Genomic DNA, 17,826 nt, shown 5'->3' with positions numbered 1-17,826 from the left:
ATATATAGCTTTAGTCTATGTTAGGGAGCCTAGTCTAGGTATGATATCCAAAATTAAAATTAAAATTTTGATTATTTTTCTATTTTTTTTTACCAAGACAATGTTCTAAATTGTGTTTTTTTACATTAAAAAAAATTAATTTTTTTCTTGTCTTTTTTTTGTTAAAAAACTGTGTTAAGGGGTAAAAAAGTATACATTCAGGAAGTATGTGGATTTTAACCATAAAAAATAACACTATAATAATTACCAATATATTTTAAAATGTCCTATAAAATTATTATTATTATATAAAAGGAAGATGGTCTAGGTCTGATCAAAAGAACTCAAATAGTAATTAAACTAGTTTAACTACTCACTTGTTATTGTGAGCCAATATTTATTTATTGTGATCTGGACCATGTACCATTTATATATTACACATAGTCTGTGTGCTGGGTACTTAAATGATTTCACATGAATTTCATCAAATTCTATCCAGTACTTTACTTAACCAGGTACAAACGTATTTTCCTTGGCTTACCTAAACTTCAAAAGGGCTTGTTCAATTTGGCCCAAAGTTTGAGGAAAGTTGAGGATTATTGTTGTATAGGTCAACACTTTGTATCAATTTGAACATATTTCATCCTCTATTTATTTTTTTTATGCATGCACAAACATATTTTCATTAGCACACCTATATTTCGAAAATGGCTCATCCAATTTGGCTCCAACCAAGTATAAATGCAATATAGTGTCTATTTTATCAAATTCCATCAACTACTTATGCTTATTCATTTGTTGAAGTACAGGTTGTAATATAAGTAATTATGTTCTCTATAAAAATTTGCAGAAAAGGGACAATTTCCAGGAAATGTAATTTACAGAAAATAAAATTAGGGGCTATAGCCAGCTATGGCAGATGATATAGTGAGAAAACTATACTGACTGATCTACTTGGCAGATATAGTGAGAAAGCTATACTGACCGATCTACTTGGCAGATATAGTGAGAAAGCTATACTGACCGATCTACTTGGCAGATGTTATTTTTTTCAATCCTTTTTATATAATTATTTTTTACTTATTTTTTGTTTGTTTGTTTCTCATTTATGCTGTAGCCCAGAATATGAGCAATCTGGTTGGGCCAAAATGTGGGGTATTAAATTAAAAACCAAAACTTTTTTTTTTACTATTGACTGATAACCACCTACATAAGCTTTTTGAATAGTTAACTTTTAATATGATGTAGTCTGTAAAGATTTGTTATTAATAATTAACAGTTAATATTTTCTTTAAGACCAACCTAACTGAAATGAAATCTTTTGGTACTCCTCCTGAAGCAGTAGCTAGAGTTGCTTCTGCTGTCATGGTACTTCTGGCAAAAAAAGGGAAAATTCCTAAGGACAGAAGCTGGAAGGCTGCAAAGGTAATATTCAATATAATTTTCATCCAATATTATTGAATTAACATTTGAATATTTATTTTTTGTTTATAATTTTTATTTAAGGCTATTATGGGATCAGCAGATTCTTTCTTGAACACTTTGATAAACTATAATAAGGAAAATATCCACCCAGAAATAGTAAAGGCTATTCAGCCTTACATCATTGACCCCCAGTTCACTCCAGAAAATGTCATCACCAAGTCCAGTGCTGCTGCTGGTAATTTTATCAATGTTTTCTATTAAATAAACGTTATAAATATTTAAAGTGAATTTTCAGGGTATTAAAATAAAAAATTTTAACCTTCGATAGCCTTTTAAGATTGTTTGTATCTGTGGCATTGGGATATGTACCCTTTGAATAAATCTTGACAATTTTAATTAAAACAATTAAGACATTTAGGCTTTTTACTAACATGAAGCATTTTCTGTAATTTAAAGATTAGAATAAAGTATTATTTCATTGCATTTTAATAAATGTTTGTAATTGACTCATGGTCAGTTGTAATTATCATTTTACTTTTCTGTCATTACTAGGTCAGGAATGTATCAGGTAAAATTTTCAATATGCAGTTTTAACAAATTTATATGTTTCGGAGACCACTGAGACAGTAGGTTTTTGGGCCCAAATACCTGTGTACCAAAGTGGGTTTTCTAGTGCACAGTAGCCGAGTTTTTCTATAGGCTGAAGTGCCAAAAGGGCTTTAATAATTTTGATAAATCTTGTTAAAGTTTTCTCATTAAAGTCCTTAAACTTTTTATATACTGAATAAATCCTTGAAAGCAAGGAAAGCAGGAAAAATGTTTTATTAAAAATTAAAGTTTATTCGCACATGACTCAAAAAGTATGGTTTCCTTACAACATAAAAAAAAATCTAAATTGAACTAATATCAGTTATAATTAAGACAAAGCAAAATGAAAATGCATTGGCTTAGCATTCAAAGGGGTAAGGAAAATCATGAGAGTGGGCACAGATTTTTAATTACTTTTAACTTTGTTAAAACCTTTTAAAAAATTTCAAAATATGGTTTAGGCAATTTTATTTTTTTTACTCAAACAATATTAGTAAATTTTCCATTCATTTAGTGTTAGAAGATACAAACACTCAGAAACCTGAACTAGTAATGTTTATGATATTGTGAAATTTTACAGGTCTTTGCTCATGGGTTATAAACATCATGAAATTCCATGCAGTGTGGTGTGTGGTATTACCGAAAAGGAAGGCTCTTGCTGCTGCTAATGCTGAGCTTGCAAACGCTCGTCAGAGGTTGCAAGCAGTTAAAGAAAGGATAGCAGTAAGTAGCTCATCCACTAATTTATTTAATATTGTACATTTAAAACTGAGTGTAACTATTTGATTTTAATAGTAATTCACCATTATTTTTTCGAGTTGTTATTTTAATTTGTTAGTGAAACATATTATTCTACCCTCTTTTGTAATATAAATTTCAAAACCTGAGATTTTCTAATTAATAGTTTTCCTAGGCATAAAAAACTTTTGATGCAATGAATAGTATTAAGAATTAAATGTTTAAAGGGATTAGTAGATTAAAAATTAATTTTTATGATTGTACAAAGCTCCTTTCATAAAGGAAATTTACCTGCTTCCTTATGTTGAAATTCTGATCTCATCAAAACTATGAGAAATTTTATAAGATTATGAAGAAGTATAACCTTTTTACATTTATCTGCAGTTTCATTTTTCCAGTTTATGGGAGGTTGTGGTATTCCAAACACTTCAAGGTCCTGAAGGTTTATGTTAGTTATGATCAGTGTTCTCTTAAAGTAGTATTATTAGTTATAATAAGCAGATTTATAATAATGGTAAACAATGTTACACCATTAATATAATATTAATGGTGTAACATTGTTTATAACAGTTAGTTTTTAATAACTTTATGATTGTTCAAATACATTGCTTAATCTATAAATGCTTAATATAACTTGACCTATAAATTCTTAATGTACACATATTTATTATTTACAAATGAATGTATTTATTGTACTTTTACAAACTTATACTTAGTATTGAAATGAGTAAGATAGTCGATAAACCGTACTCATAATGTAATGGATTCTTAAAGTGTTTATAAATATAACTGTATACTTATGAATTTATATTTTACATATTGAAATAGTGTAAATTGGAAATTTATTATTATAAAAATTTTGGAAAATTAATAGTTGACCATATGTAATAGATTTGAGGAAGATAGTTCATGACATTTAAGAGCAATTCTGAAATCTCAATGATTCAGCCCTGATGAAGCCCTACAAAGGAAGCTCAAAATGTTGGTTACTAATAATTAGTTTTTTGCTATTTGGTAACTTTCTTGGCCGCCACATGGAATGTCTTCTCACAAAAGAAGACAATTTTATATTCATTTTAAAAGAAAAATACACAAAAAGGAAGAAAAAATCATAAAACACAAAACTTCAGAGATCTAAAGAAAAAAGTCTGTTATTTTTCTTTTCCACCTTTGTCATACATCTGCATTAAATTTGTTTTTTAATTTGTTGGCTTCTTTTACACTTTGGGAAATTTTATCACTGCAAGTAATATCTTTTAAAGTAGAATACTCTTTGGCAACTACACAGTGAGTTTACCAAAATCTTCCAATTCTTGACAAGCCTCATCAGTAACTTGTCACCATTTTACTTATACAATCTCCTGTTTCAATTGGTGAAATTATTCCACATTTTTCATCTACAGAAAATTACTGATGAGACATTTCTATTTATTAAAAAAAACTTAATCTGAAAGTTAAGAGTATGTTTTCATAGACTTAAAAGTTTGAAAAAAGGAGTTTAGCCTCACCTCCTGTTCCATATAATCATAAGCAAACACCTCAAATATTCCTGTAATATGTTTCATATAACCTTTTCGTGTGCATTATAATCAGTTGTATATTGTAAAAAAATGGTATTTAGTTTACCTATGTTGTATAACAGGACCAGAAATATTGTACATTACAACTGGTGTCATTATAAACAATTAATTTTGACTTTATTTTGTTTATAGATGCTGGAAGAGACATTTGGCAGACTAATGAAAAAGTACAATACTGCCATGAGTGAAAAGAGAAAGTGTGAAATGGAAGTGCAAAAAACAGCTGAAGGAATCGACTTAGCCAACAGGCTGGTAAATGGTTTGGCATCTGAAAATACCAGATGGCGCCATTCCGTTTCCAGGTAATTTATCATGACCTTTAACCTTTCTGTTATATTTTAAATTGATTCTCAATAAATTATAGGTCTCAATTGATAATTGAAACTTTTCATGAGGAGCATTAATCACAAATGTTTAAAAATGATTTTTTTTTTCAGTCTTAAAGTTCAGCTGGGTACCCTCCCTGGAGATATTATTCTTGTGACAGCTTTTATATCATATGTGGGCAGCTTTACTCGTTCTTACAGAGAGGACATGGTTCAAAATTATTGGATTCCACAGTTGCCAAAGTATAGTGTAAGTCATTTTGGTATATATTGGAACAAATTTTATTTAACTGGCTAAAAATCTCCAGTAATAGTAACTTGAAATAAACAGCCTAATTGCTCATTTATCTCACAAGCATTACAAAATTAATGCAGTTTAATTTTAGTGTTGTTTTTTTTAACACCCTGAAACAATGAAGCAAAAATTGTATTCTAATCTGGAATTCATATTTGCCTCATTGACGATTAACTGCTAATAATTCATAAGTGTTAGTGAATATTATAATAATTGGTTTCATATACAAGTATCTTTTCTCTTATTTCCTATAAATATCTTCTCCTTCATCTCATTCTATTGGTAAATGTAATGGTTTAAACATTTTATAGCAATTGTATAATAAGGTTTATATAATATATGAGGAGAAGATGGTTGGGGGTGCGGTCAATGAAACACAAATAAGTATGACTAACTTATTTATATAATAAAGTAATGTGACTTATAGTAAGCCTTTCAGTTGACAGTATAACTCCAGTTTCAACTGTTTTCAAAAAGTACTTCTAATAATATTTCACAATGTGAAATTCTTACCTTTTTCTTTTGCAAAAGGATGGTATAAATATAAAAATATAACATTTTACTAAAATTTACAATCTTCTCTTTACCATTTACTAAATATTAAATTATAATAAAACCAATATTGAAAAAACAAAGACTGATTTTATGGAGTCAAATCATTCTGTTAAGTAAAAGGTTTACATATTACTACATTATAAAAGTTACTTATTATGAACTCCATGTTTTAGTTACAAATGGTAAAAATAGCATTTTTCAAATTTTCTAGTTTTATAAATGTACACAGAAGTATTTTTATTAATGCATGCCCAGGGTTCATAGATATAGATAGACACAGAGATAAAAAATTATCCAGAATCGGAAAGTTAAATGTAACATATAAAGTTCTGTTTTGGTCTCCTGAAAAGTAGCTGTATTCAAATTGATTAATTCTACATAATGAAATGTATATTCGGCCTCAATAATTGTCTTTTATGTTCAATTTTATACTATGATAACTTATTTTCATTTAAAAACTATAAAATTGTATCTACGATAATTATAAATGATTTTGACGAATATAGATAATAATAGATGCTAGCCATAAATGGTTTTTGGGTGATATTATATATGAATATATATTATAGATTAAATATGGGAAAAAATCAAAACATAATATTTAATAAATGACTTTTTAATATCATTTCATTTATGATATATTGGTTTATTTCAATGAATTTTTTTATAATTATGAACTAGATCTAATTGAAATAAGTTTTATCTTAGCCTCCAATTCCAATGACAAAAGACTTGGATCCAATGCGTATGCTGACAGACGATGCGCAAATAGCTGAATGGAACAATCAAGGATTACCTAACGATAGAATGTCTTCAGAAAATGCAACGATTCTCATCAATTCAGAAAGGTGGCCTCTCATGATTGACCCTCAGGTAAGCATCTTTTCTCCAACCAAATAGATTCTAAATTTTGTTAAGTTTATTGTTTTTAGCACTCCTCAAAAAAATGAACTAGCACAAAATATTATTTCTCTAGTTCCATCAAATGCATAAGGAATTTAGAATTATAATGTTACTAGAAAATATCCTATATACCATTTTGGTGATTTTTAAAAATTTAGTTTTCTAGATGTCTGATGAAATATGTTCTGAATTAAGTAATTAAAAAAAATCATCATTATGAAGCATATGCTTTTACAATCAAATTGAGTATAGATATTTACTTCTCTTTGTCCCTCATTCCTACTCTATATTAAAAAAAAAATAAAATTAAACAACTGAATTGTTAAAAATGTTGAAATTATTTTATTATATTAAATTTATTATTATTTTATTCCTTAAATTTACTAATGACATGTATTTATCTATATCATCCTTCTTATTTCATATCAACACTACAGTGCCTTTTGATGTTGAGAAGTATTTATCTAGAACTGCTGATACTTGCTGATAATTCTCCAACCTGACTTTTCTGAGATGTTGACACCTCCTAGGGCATCTTCAAGGTCTTCAAGACCTTTCAGGATCATAGTCTGTGTGTTTTTTTAATAGGTTCCTATGCTCTTCCATTCTGATGACGTGTTGGCAAGGCTCTAGGATTTCTTTCATTTCATGCCACTTTTAGTTGCTCCCATAATCCTTCCCTCGTAGATACAATCCTTAGGAGAAATTAAATTTCTGAAGCTGTTTCTCTGTTCTCCTGGCTGCAGGTTATTCAGCTTTCATGTCTACTAAAGTTTTTAGGTAAGTGTATAGACTTGAAGTTGTGGAGCTTTACTTTTCTGCTTAGTTCTCATTCTCAATCACATTATCACATGTAAGGTAAGTTCACTTTGCTTATACTATGTGAAATTTCTGAGTTTACTTTCTTAGTCAAGTCCCTTTCCAGCAACTTTTCCAATCTAAATGGAGTATGTTACTATTTTCATCCCTCCTTCGGTACAGTACCACACTGTCATATTATCAATATTATACAAACAGTTTTGATAAAACTATACCTAAATTTGTTTTGGATACAATGTTTGTTAATGAACCGCTTATAAATAAACACTGACACACAACTCCATGACAATTTTTGCTATAATTTATCTTAATTTATGCTCTGCTCTGGTTCAAATCGAAAAATTTTATATATTTATATAAATTAACCTTAAGTAATTTAATTGTTTTAATTTTGAATCAAACTTCCCTGATAATAAAAATATAGTTTGAATTCAGCTATATTCTTATAATTGTTGATTATTTAATTCAAAGTTACAAGGTATAAAGTGGATCAAGACCAGATACAAGGAAGCATTGAGAGTGATCAGACTGGGACAGGATAGGTACCTGGATAAAGTGGAGAGAGCTGTCTGGGAAGGAGCCACTTTGTTGATCGAATACATATCAGAGCACATCGACCCCGTCCTAGATAACCTCCTCGGGAGGGCACTCATTAGAAAGGGCAGGTACCTATCATTCATTTCTATTAGTTTACATCTCTGGTATATAATTATTATGCTACTCTCTATAGTGTAATATTTTTCTGTTACTAGAGTTGTGAAAATCGGTGATAGGGAAATTGATTTCCACCCGTCGTTCCGACTGTTACTGCATACAAAACTTGCTAATCCTCACTACAGGCCAGAGATCCAGGCTCAGACTACTCTTATTAACTTTACTGTTACACAGGATGGTTTAGAAGACCAGTTGTTAGCTGAAGTTGTAAATGCTGAGAGGCCAGATTTAGAATCACAAAAGGTTTTTTTTTAATATATATTTAAAGGTCTAATTGATAATAGTAATTAAATAAACCGAAATTCCCTATCTTTAAGTGATATTTTGCTTGCTCTGAATGGAAGAGAAAAAAATTCATTTTATTGAATGTTTCAAGTAGATCCATTGTGAAGTCTTAAGTAGATCCAAAAGACCATTTGATTACTCCAAGTAGGATAGAAATATAATGGGTACATCTTTTTGTATAAAAGGCTGCAGCATAAACACTTGATAGTAAATAGTCGATCACCAAACACCATTTTAGCGGAAACAGTACTCAACCCTATGGGCATTCGCCCCTAGGCTGAACCCACAGTTCAAAGTTTTCTTAAGTTTTATTTTCTATTATCTGTTTATATTCATAATTTTGTTATGGTGAAATGTAAATCTCACTCAGCATTCAATCAATTGGATATGGAAGCCAATAAATTGGCTAAGTACAAATATACCTTAATACAAAAAACTTAATAATCACTATTAACGATGATTATTCTTATTTTTAGAACCTTTAGATAAATAAATTATCTCCCATGAAATAATCGTATTCCAAAGTAAATTTTTTAACACTGATCAAGCAATTATTTTTCTATAAAAATTCATTAATCAAGCTTAAATCTAACTGTTCGAATTATTTCTGATTCAGCTAACTTGCTAAAATTAAAGTCAAATTTGTTTTCAGAGTGAACTGACTATGCAACAGAATTTGTTTAAGATAACATTAAAGCAACTAGAAGATGATCTTTTGCAAAGATTGTCCTCAGCAGGCCCTGATATTTTGGAAGATAGGGCGCTTGTTCTTAATCTGGAATCTACAAAGAAAACTGCTGAAGAAATTCAAGACAAGGTTGAAGAAGCTAAGATCACTTCAAAGAACATTGACAATGCTAGAGAGATTTATAGGGCTGTTGCTACCCGTGCTTCTATTATATACTTCATTATGAATGACCTAAATAAAATAAACCCACTATACCAGTTCTCATTGAAGGTAACATTCCTGCTTTTTATGCCTACAACAGAAGCACATAGATTTAGGAATATACTAATAGTATTTTCCAATTAATTTAACTTTGGTTTGTTTTAATTAAGAAGCTTTCTTTGTTTTGTTAATTTGTTTGACATTTTGAAATTACATATTAATAAAATATTGACATTTTTGTACCTTCATTTTATTTATTCAAAACCCAATTTTCAAGCCCTACATCTTTTGGCTGCGGCACATTAGGGGTGATAAGCCATATATTTATTATACTGATTAATACAATGAATTTCTTGTAATTTATTCACATAAGATTTGTTTAATATTTTATTTTCTTAAACCTGAATTCAAAATACATATAATGAAGTAAAAAACAGTATAGTGTTGCATAGAAACTGTTTTGAAAACCCATAATTTTAATCATTATGGAAATAAGAGGAAGGCATTGATATGACTTCTCTTTTTTGAAAGGTCAGATTTTCGAAGCAAACTTGTGCACTGCACCCTTATTATAATACAAACTTGGTTGGAATAAACCACATGTATGACAGTGTTTTTCCTAATTTAGTCAAAGGAGAGAAAAATAACTCACTTATGGATAGAAACTTAAAAAATATAATTCTACATGTTTCCTCACCTTTTTACGATTTGTAGTGTGCTATGTATGTATGAATCCAACATATCTGGGCAGCTCCTCTTTGAAAATGAAGTATTTCTCTCTCTCTTTTATCTTGTTAATATTAAGTATAACCAATGTCTGTGATCAGTTTAACTATTTGTTTGTGTAACTTCTGTTCCAGGCATTCAGTATTGTTTTCAATAGAGCAATAAAGCTATCAGAAGCATCACCAATTATTCAAACTCGAGTTGAAAACTTGATTGATAGTATTTCATTTTCTACATTCATGTACACTTCTAGAGGACTATTTGAGTGTGACAAATTGACTTTCATGGCTCAGTTAACGATACAAGTACTCTTTTGATTTAATTTTCATCTATAGTTATTAAATTTGTTTAATTTATTTTATAATAGTCATGAATATGTGTAGATAATAAATATTATCACTCTAATAGTTTAATGAAATATATAATATAATAACTCTTGACATTGTTATTTAGAAGCTTGCAAGCCATGTCTAAGTCTAGGTTTTCATTATTAGCTTCTACCAGTTGATTTTTCATTGTTAGCTGTTTAATGAAACCTAGTCCATTGTTATAAAATATTAACATCTGGAGCTAATCCATCTTCACAGTGTAATCTAGTTCTTCCAAAATTCTATTTCCATATACTTTCATATACTTCATTACTAAAAAATTGTGAACCATTAATTTTTAATATCAAGCCATCTAGTTACCATTAACCAATATTATTGGTAACTTAATAGTATACATATTTTGTTATTTATTTTAACTAAAAAACTTGTTAATCTGCTAGTTTAATTCTGAAAGTTCTAGTCCTTTTTTACATGTTCTTTTTTCAGTTCCATCTTTGTCTTTTTCTTATCTGTCAAATCTGTAGATTAGTTTGAATGTATCAATTGAAACTTTATTACTGATATTGGGTTTGTGGTAACAGGTTTGCTAAAATTATGCAAACTGAAATATCAGGTTCTTTCCTTTGCCCATTTCCATTTTTTCTCCTTTGTCCTAACCAACCCTTTGTACTAAACTCTATCTTATTTTTGTTCTGTTAAAAGATAGATAATATATTTTCTTATTTTGCTGAACAGATTATGCTCCGGTCGAAGGAAATTACAAGAGGGGAACTAGATTTCCTGCTCAGATTTCCTTACATTCCAAATGAAAAGTCACCAGTTGACTTTCTAACTGATGTGCTATGGGGAGGTGTATTAGCACTTTGTAAAATGGAAGTGTTTGAGTAAGTATCTCATTCTATCTCTAATGTTTCTTAATGCAAAATCACTTCTCAAACACAATCAAAACATTATGTTTACTTATTTTGTGTAGTTATTATGGTATTCTCCTATTTAAATGTCCCTATAATCTGCAGGAACCTCGATCGAGACATAGACTCGGCAAAAAAAAGGTGGAAAAAATTCTGTGAAGGTGAAAATCCTGAAAGGGATAAATTGCCCCAAGATTGGAAGAACAAAACTGTATTTCAGCGCTTGTGTATAATGAGGACACTAAGACCAGACCGAATGACCTACGCTTCTAGGTATGGCCACAGCACAACTATCTTCCTTCTTCGTAATTTTAACATTACTTTTGATTATATTAAGGCTAAGACTGTCAATGGTGATTTATGTTAGCCCATCAAATGAGCCAATGATAACAGACTGGTTCTATACGTACTTCTATTCTTATTCTTCCGCTTCTATAGAAATCCAAACTTTAGGATCCAGTACTTTGATAAATTATGTTCCAGTGTATTACAGTCACCACTTTAATTATTAGCTTAAATAAATTAACATTAATCACTTATGAAGGTAATACTTCTGTAATGTTTTACCATAAATAAAACATAATTAAGCAAACTCAAATCACTTTATTGATCACAATTTTGGACAGAATAACACAGGTAGAAGCAGGTAGTCACACTGTTCCTGCTTACTCCAATCGATACATTCCATTGATACCAACTGATGCATCAGATCAATATTTATCCCACATACCACAACTTCCTTAGCTCTTTTTATATTGACTCATTTTTCAAGCATGTGAGCATTTACTCTAAATACATTCATTATTCTTCTTACCTGTTTCCCAAGTCATTAATTAACTTTATTTTCGTATCATTTATACTCATTTTTGTTTTCTCAATAAATCTCAAGTGAATACTTTGACATGTTATGGGAACAATTAGTGGATGTAGACAACAGAGAGTTGAGATGTATTTGTTTACATGGAACACTCCTAATTGTTCTTGTGGTTTTAGTACTTTATCAACCCCCAATCAGTTCTAAATTCAACTGATTTATTGTTGACAAATTTTCATGACTTTTCTATTTCTTTCATACCAACTTTTTACTTTCATCATTACGATATAGTAAAGTAGCTTACATCATTTGGTTATCAGCTTAAATAAATTAAAATTAGTCACCTATAAAGCATTACATCCTTAGGTTTGATCATTCAGAATCTTAATTAGTTTTTCAAAACCTCTGGAGATTTTAATCTAAATTTACTTTATCTATATAACCATTATATATATATAATTTATTCAGTTTTATTTTCACTAGATGTTTTATTGAAGAAGTATTGGGCCCTAAGTTCACACATGCAAGAACAGTCGAGTTTGAGAAATCTTTTGAGGAGATGACACCAACAATGCCATGTTTCTTTATTTTGTCTCCTGGTGTTGACCCTACAAGAGTGAGAATTAATTTAAATATATCAATTGTAGAGTTTAAATTTTAATACTGGATTTATGGAACCAGTTATTTTTATGAATTTCAAATTTATCAAATAACTAATGAATTCTAAATTTTACATTGTGAAGTTTGATGTATTTTCATGTTTAAAAAAGCTTGATAACTGTTCACCAAGTTTTAAAAGTAATTAATTCTATTATATATATATATATATATATATATATTAATAGAATCTATATATTTATATATAGATAGAAAGATAGGTTAGGTTAGCGATAGGTTAAACAGCCTATTTATATGTTATTAATACTATATTTCACGTTAATTCATGCTGTAAATGATCTAACTGCTGGCAGTATAGCACTGAAGATTGGCTATACCGATGATTTGATATTGTTCCTACATAGATACCTAATTAGATAAGGTTAAGTCAGGGTAAGTACATATTCGAGGCAAGTGCATAAATGGGGTATTCATCTCATATTTGTTTTATTTGGAGAGTTACCACCAATAGCAACGTGATGAAAATAGGATGGATTCTCTTGAAATTATCATTGGTGCTCTTGAAATGAAACACATTTCTGAAAAATCCCCATTTATGCACTGGCTCCATACATGCACTTACCCTTATTCACTTATATTTTTCTGTTATCGAATTCTCACACCTTCTAAACAGAAACCTGGAAATGAGAATTTATTCAACTTCATTTTTATCCTATCCTAATGGACATGAAACGTGGCTGCTTGAGGAGAGAACAAGATCTTAACATTTTTTAGAACAAATATTGCATTGAATATGACTTGAAGATTGATTACTTTTGAGAACAACATCATGCAAAATTCCATGTCATAGATCAATTTTAATACCATTGTAATAATAGCATCATGTTGGTTGAAATGAACATATTTAAATTTGGGCAAAGAAAGATAACTGTAGATAAGTGTTGGTACTGAACTGACTTGTAAATGTGTGAGAAATAGAGATGTTATTTCATTTATAAATCTGTTGTTAAAAAATAATGCATTATGTTTTTAGTTAATTATTAATGTTCCACATTACTCTTAATCTGTTCATTGTGAGAAGAGTATAGTATTTTATTTTGTTATTAGGATGTTGAAAGAGTTGGTAAACGATTGGGATTCACCACAGACAGGAAAAATTTCCATAATGTGTCTCTTGGGCAGGGCCAAGAGTTAGTGGCTGAAAATGCTATGGAGAACGGATCTAAATTCGGACATTGGGTGATTCTTCAGGTATAAGAAATAATTACAACTACTATAGTATATCTGTAACTAAGTAGCCTGGCAAATAACCCCTTGACCCATCTGTCACCTGGAAGTTGTTGAGTAAACTTATAAAGAATATAATAATAATATTTTTTATTTATTCTGGAAAGAATAATACGTTTATATAATTATTGTCATAATAATGCTTTTAACAAGTCCATAACTTGCTGATTTCCTCTAATTGAGAGTGTTTCATATAACTTTCTGAAGGAATAGCAATTTGGGGATGTAGGATCTACAAATTGAACTCTTCATCATTATATTACCATACCCATGCTCTAGCAAACTCAACAACCCTGGTATGCCATATATGTTCATATAATAGATGCATCATCGTCATAATCAGAAAATTAATTTGTATAACTATTTTGATAAACAGATAAAATAAAATAAAACTACATATGAGAGGATAAGAATCCAAGGGGCACAAATGTCATTTTTACGAATAAGATGTTTTTCCTATTTATCTGTGCATAACTAAATTTGTGCTTCACAGTTTTGTCAATGTTGAAGTATACATTTTGTTAGGCAAATATAGACACAGGTAGGTAGGAAAAAACCTCTTATTCCAACTCACATATGTTTATCAATATTACTCAAACATAACTGGCTGAGTATATATTGGTTGCATGTAGTGTCATGCAATAGTTTATGTTTTAAATTAATCTTACTGACTCATAGGTTATGAAGTATCAGGTTATTAATAGGTAAGGTATTATTACTTTACCTTATTAATTGTGAAATTTTTTGTTTTAATAAAAATAGCTAGAACTGGCAGATGAATAGTTATTGTATTTTATTCATATTTATTATCCCTAAAAACTATGTAAGTATTATAAAATTATATAAAAATAGTTGCTGCCATCAAACAGTACCTTTGTCTACTTACAATCAAAACCTAAGTTTCATTGGTGGTAAACTTATATGTTCATTAAAATTAGTCTGAAAAGAGTTTTGTAGGATTTAGGATGCCTATATAATTTTTTCTGCCTTCCAAAATTCTTTTTAGATGCTTCTAGAATGAAGTAATATTTTTTTTAAATATAGTTTTCAGGGCTATGACAGCTTAAGAAACAATTTGTATAAGTAATACAACTATTTTTATGTGTTATTTTGTGAAATATTTAGAATATACATTTGGTGACAAGATGGTTGCCAACCCTGGACAAAAAGATGGAGGCTGCCCAGCTAAATCCACATAGGAACTTTAGGCTGTTTCTCAGCAGTGAGCCAGCTCCAGATCCTTCTCTCCATCGTATACCGCAGGTAATTTATAAAGTTTATCTAATATATGAGGCATGTCCACAAAATTTCAGTACTGTTGGGCTGTTGTGCTGTGTGACTTTTTTTTTCAAAAGTTAGCTGAAGAGTAGAGGGGAGATGTCTCCTGAACATAATGAGTACTTGTGACCCATATCAGTACCAAAACTTGTGTAGTAATGTCCATTTCTGTGTAATATATCAATAAGAAATCCCACCAAGTGAGAGGTGTGCCCTGTCATATAAAGTTCCTTCTTATGGAAGGAAAAACTCGGAGTGAAAATTTTTAAAGGGTCAAGAATTTTTTAGGTAAAGGTGAGGAGAACAATTCCAAACAAACTAAGGAAAGTTTTGATGAAGGGAGTGTGTTTGTTGCACAAGCAAGATTAAGTAGGAAGAATATATTAAAAATTAAAGATTAAAAATATAATTAAAAATGGACTAAAATCAAACATTTTACATTGGTCAACTTTTTCAAATTAGGTTATTCATTCCTTAATATTAATTTCTTTTTAATATCTTAGAAATATTTATTTTTTTAATTATAGGGTGTTCTGGAGACTTCTATTAAAATTACCAATGAACCTCCAACTGGTATGATGGCCAATCTTCACAAAGCATTGGATAATTTTAATCAATCAACATTGGAAATGTGTTCTAAAGAAGCAGAATTCAAAGCAATTCTCTTCTCACTTTGCTATTTTCATGCTGTTGTTGCCGAGAGAAGAAAGTTTGGTCCACAAGGTTGGAACAGATCATATCCATTTAATGTTGGTGAGTTATCTATCATAATTGTATAATTTTAGTATTAGTTTTTCAGTATAAATATAAATCACTGAAAACCTTTTTTAATTTTGTTTACCAAAAGGGATAGCTTTTTTAATAGAATATCATGTTTTAAATGCAATGTTACATGAAAAACTAAAAGTATTCTTTTATAGAATACTTTCTTCTATCTACATTGAACATTTACTTATTTAAAGACATTAATGGATGATCAACTTGAAAAATTATAATTTTTGGAAACATGCAAGGAAAATATTTATGTGTGAGGTTTTTTCTCAACTTAGGATCCCTAACGACAAATGATGCCAATAAATCTGAAGATGCAAAGAAAAAAAAAATGATCCTTGAATAAAAAAGAGCGTTATAAAGAATTATGTACCCTTAAAAACAGTGGTGTAATCTATAAGTTCACTTGTACAAAACCCACATCAGGCTGATTGTAATTTATGGGAGTAAAAAATGTACGTTAAATAGGACAACATGAAACAGGTTTGAATACAAATTCATGAGAAAAATGTTTGGAGTTAGATCCACTTCTTAGAAAAAGTATGGAGATCTACACTTTGTATAGAATAAAAACATTTCACTTACCTGCTAGGTAGAATAACTATGAATAATAACACTATAATGTTATTTCTATTTTAATCTATAAATGAGTCACAACTAGCTTGTAAAAAAGGTCTACCAGGAAATTATCTTTACCACAAGAGAAAAGATATAGCTAAGGACATGATGGAGTACAAATGGGAAGAAGATATGGGGCTCCATCCATGTGGTGGCGAAGGAGAACTCTTTGAGAGCATCTTTTGAGAAGTCCAAAATTAAATTCAGTATAAAGTGTCAAATGAAAAAGAAAACATGATCCTCAGAAGTAAATCTTGTTGAAAATGGTAATTGAAAGAAAGATCAGTGGCTCTTGGGATTGGGAAAAAAAAACTATTCTACTAGTAATTTAAGGCTTAAGGCTGCTGACAGCTGGTTGTTGACATTATGTAGTTAATCATGTGCCTTCTTATTCGCATCAATCTTGAGCTTCCTCATTCCGTCCAATCATATTTCACCAAGACAAGTATAAATACGATTACTGGCAAGATCATAGCTCTATTTATAAATAAACAGTTTAATGGCTTAAAACATTTCTTTATTCTTCTAAATCTAAGAAAAAAATTATGTTTATTTTATTGCTTCTTTGTATGTTTCAATAAAAGTTTATTTTATATGGCATAAAAAAATTTAAAAAAAATATTTGGGGACATATCTTGAGTATCATTTAAAATCAATTATTATGGTTAATATCTATATAGTTTTATATGAATATTTTTTATTGATTTGCCTTGATATGTATACTTATGAAAAATTTGCAATCTGTAGGTGACCTAACAATTAGTGTCCAAGTTCTGTACAATTACCTTGAAAACAATGCCAAAATACCTTGGGAAGACCTGAGGTATCTGTTTGGGGAAATCATGTATGGTGGCCATATAACTGATGACTGGGATCGGAGGCTGTGTAGGACCTACCTAGAGGAATATATGTGCCCGGACCTGGTAGGTTCCTTTAGAACTGTTTAGGGATTGAGCACTGTAACTAGTTATTTCTTCACATTCTTATTTCTTTTCTCTAGCCTTTTTTTTAATACGAAAAGATCAATATTATGGTATATTATTACCCCAATTCATTCCACAGGATATCGTATGTAATACAGTCAGTTTACTTTATGAAAAATAATATTACAAGAAAATAATGAAGGAAGGTTTTTATCAGATAACAGGTGTAAATAATGTAATATAAATATTTAAAAAAATTGTAATAATAATTGAGATTAAATAAATAATAGAGATAAAGGGATTATCAATATACAACATATATTGCATCCTTTTAAAATTTGTGTCTCAAAATATTGTAATGTTATTTTTCTTTTATTTTGTTATTTATATTAGGATTACTATGGTTACATTATTACTATGGCATAGGTTGCCAATTTATATCATTTTATATCCAT

The 17,826-nt window shown here is 29.5% G+C and overlaps 1 protein-coding gene across 1 annotated transcript in view; it reads left to right on the top strand.

The window, feature by feature from the left end:
- LOC106686257 (dynein beta chain, ciliary) overlaps window positions 1-17,826 on the top strand; it is a gene marked incomplete in the record, with an annotated part of 143,984 nt that overhangs the window by 119,991 nt on the left and 6,167 nt on the right. Inside the window, 17 exon segments of the mRNA XM_067045368.1 lie at window positions 1,276-1,404; window positions 1,486-1,639; window positions 2,573-2,715; window positions 4,443-4,612; window positions 4,748-4,886; window positions 6,195-6,359; window positions 7,680-7,873; window positions 7,961-8,165; window positions 8,860-9,165; window positions 9,957-10,127; window positions 10,887-11,035; window positions 11,168-11,335; window positions 12,360-12,492; window positions 13,602-13,745; window positions 14,907-15,044; window positions 15,587-15,812; window positions 17,196-17,371. Coding sequence (XP_066901469.1) covers window positions 1,276-1,404; window positions 1,486-1,639; window positions 2,573-2,715; window positions 4,443-4,612; window positions 4,748-4,886; window positions 6,195-6,359; window positions 7,680-7,873; window positions 7,961-8,165; window positions 8,860-9,165; window positions 9,957-10,127; window positions 10,887-11,035; window positions 11,168-11,335; window positions 12,360-12,492; window positions 13,602-13,745; window positions 14,907-15,044; window positions 15,587-15,812; window positions 17,196-17,371 — 2,910 coding nt within the window.

This window comes from Halyomorpha halys, unplaced genomic scaffold, assembly GCF_000696795.3.
Source record: "Halyomorpha halys isolate HHAL.00 unplaced genomic scaffold, Hhal_1.1 Scaffold801.1, whole genome shotgun sequence".
Taxonomy (NCBI): domain Eukaryota; kingdom Metazoa; phylum Arthropoda; class Insecta; order Hemiptera; family Pentatomidae; genus Halyomorpha; species Halyomorpha halys.
The sequence above is the reverse complement of the archived record's forward strand: the minus strand, read 5'-3'. Positions and strand labels throughout refer to the sequence as shown.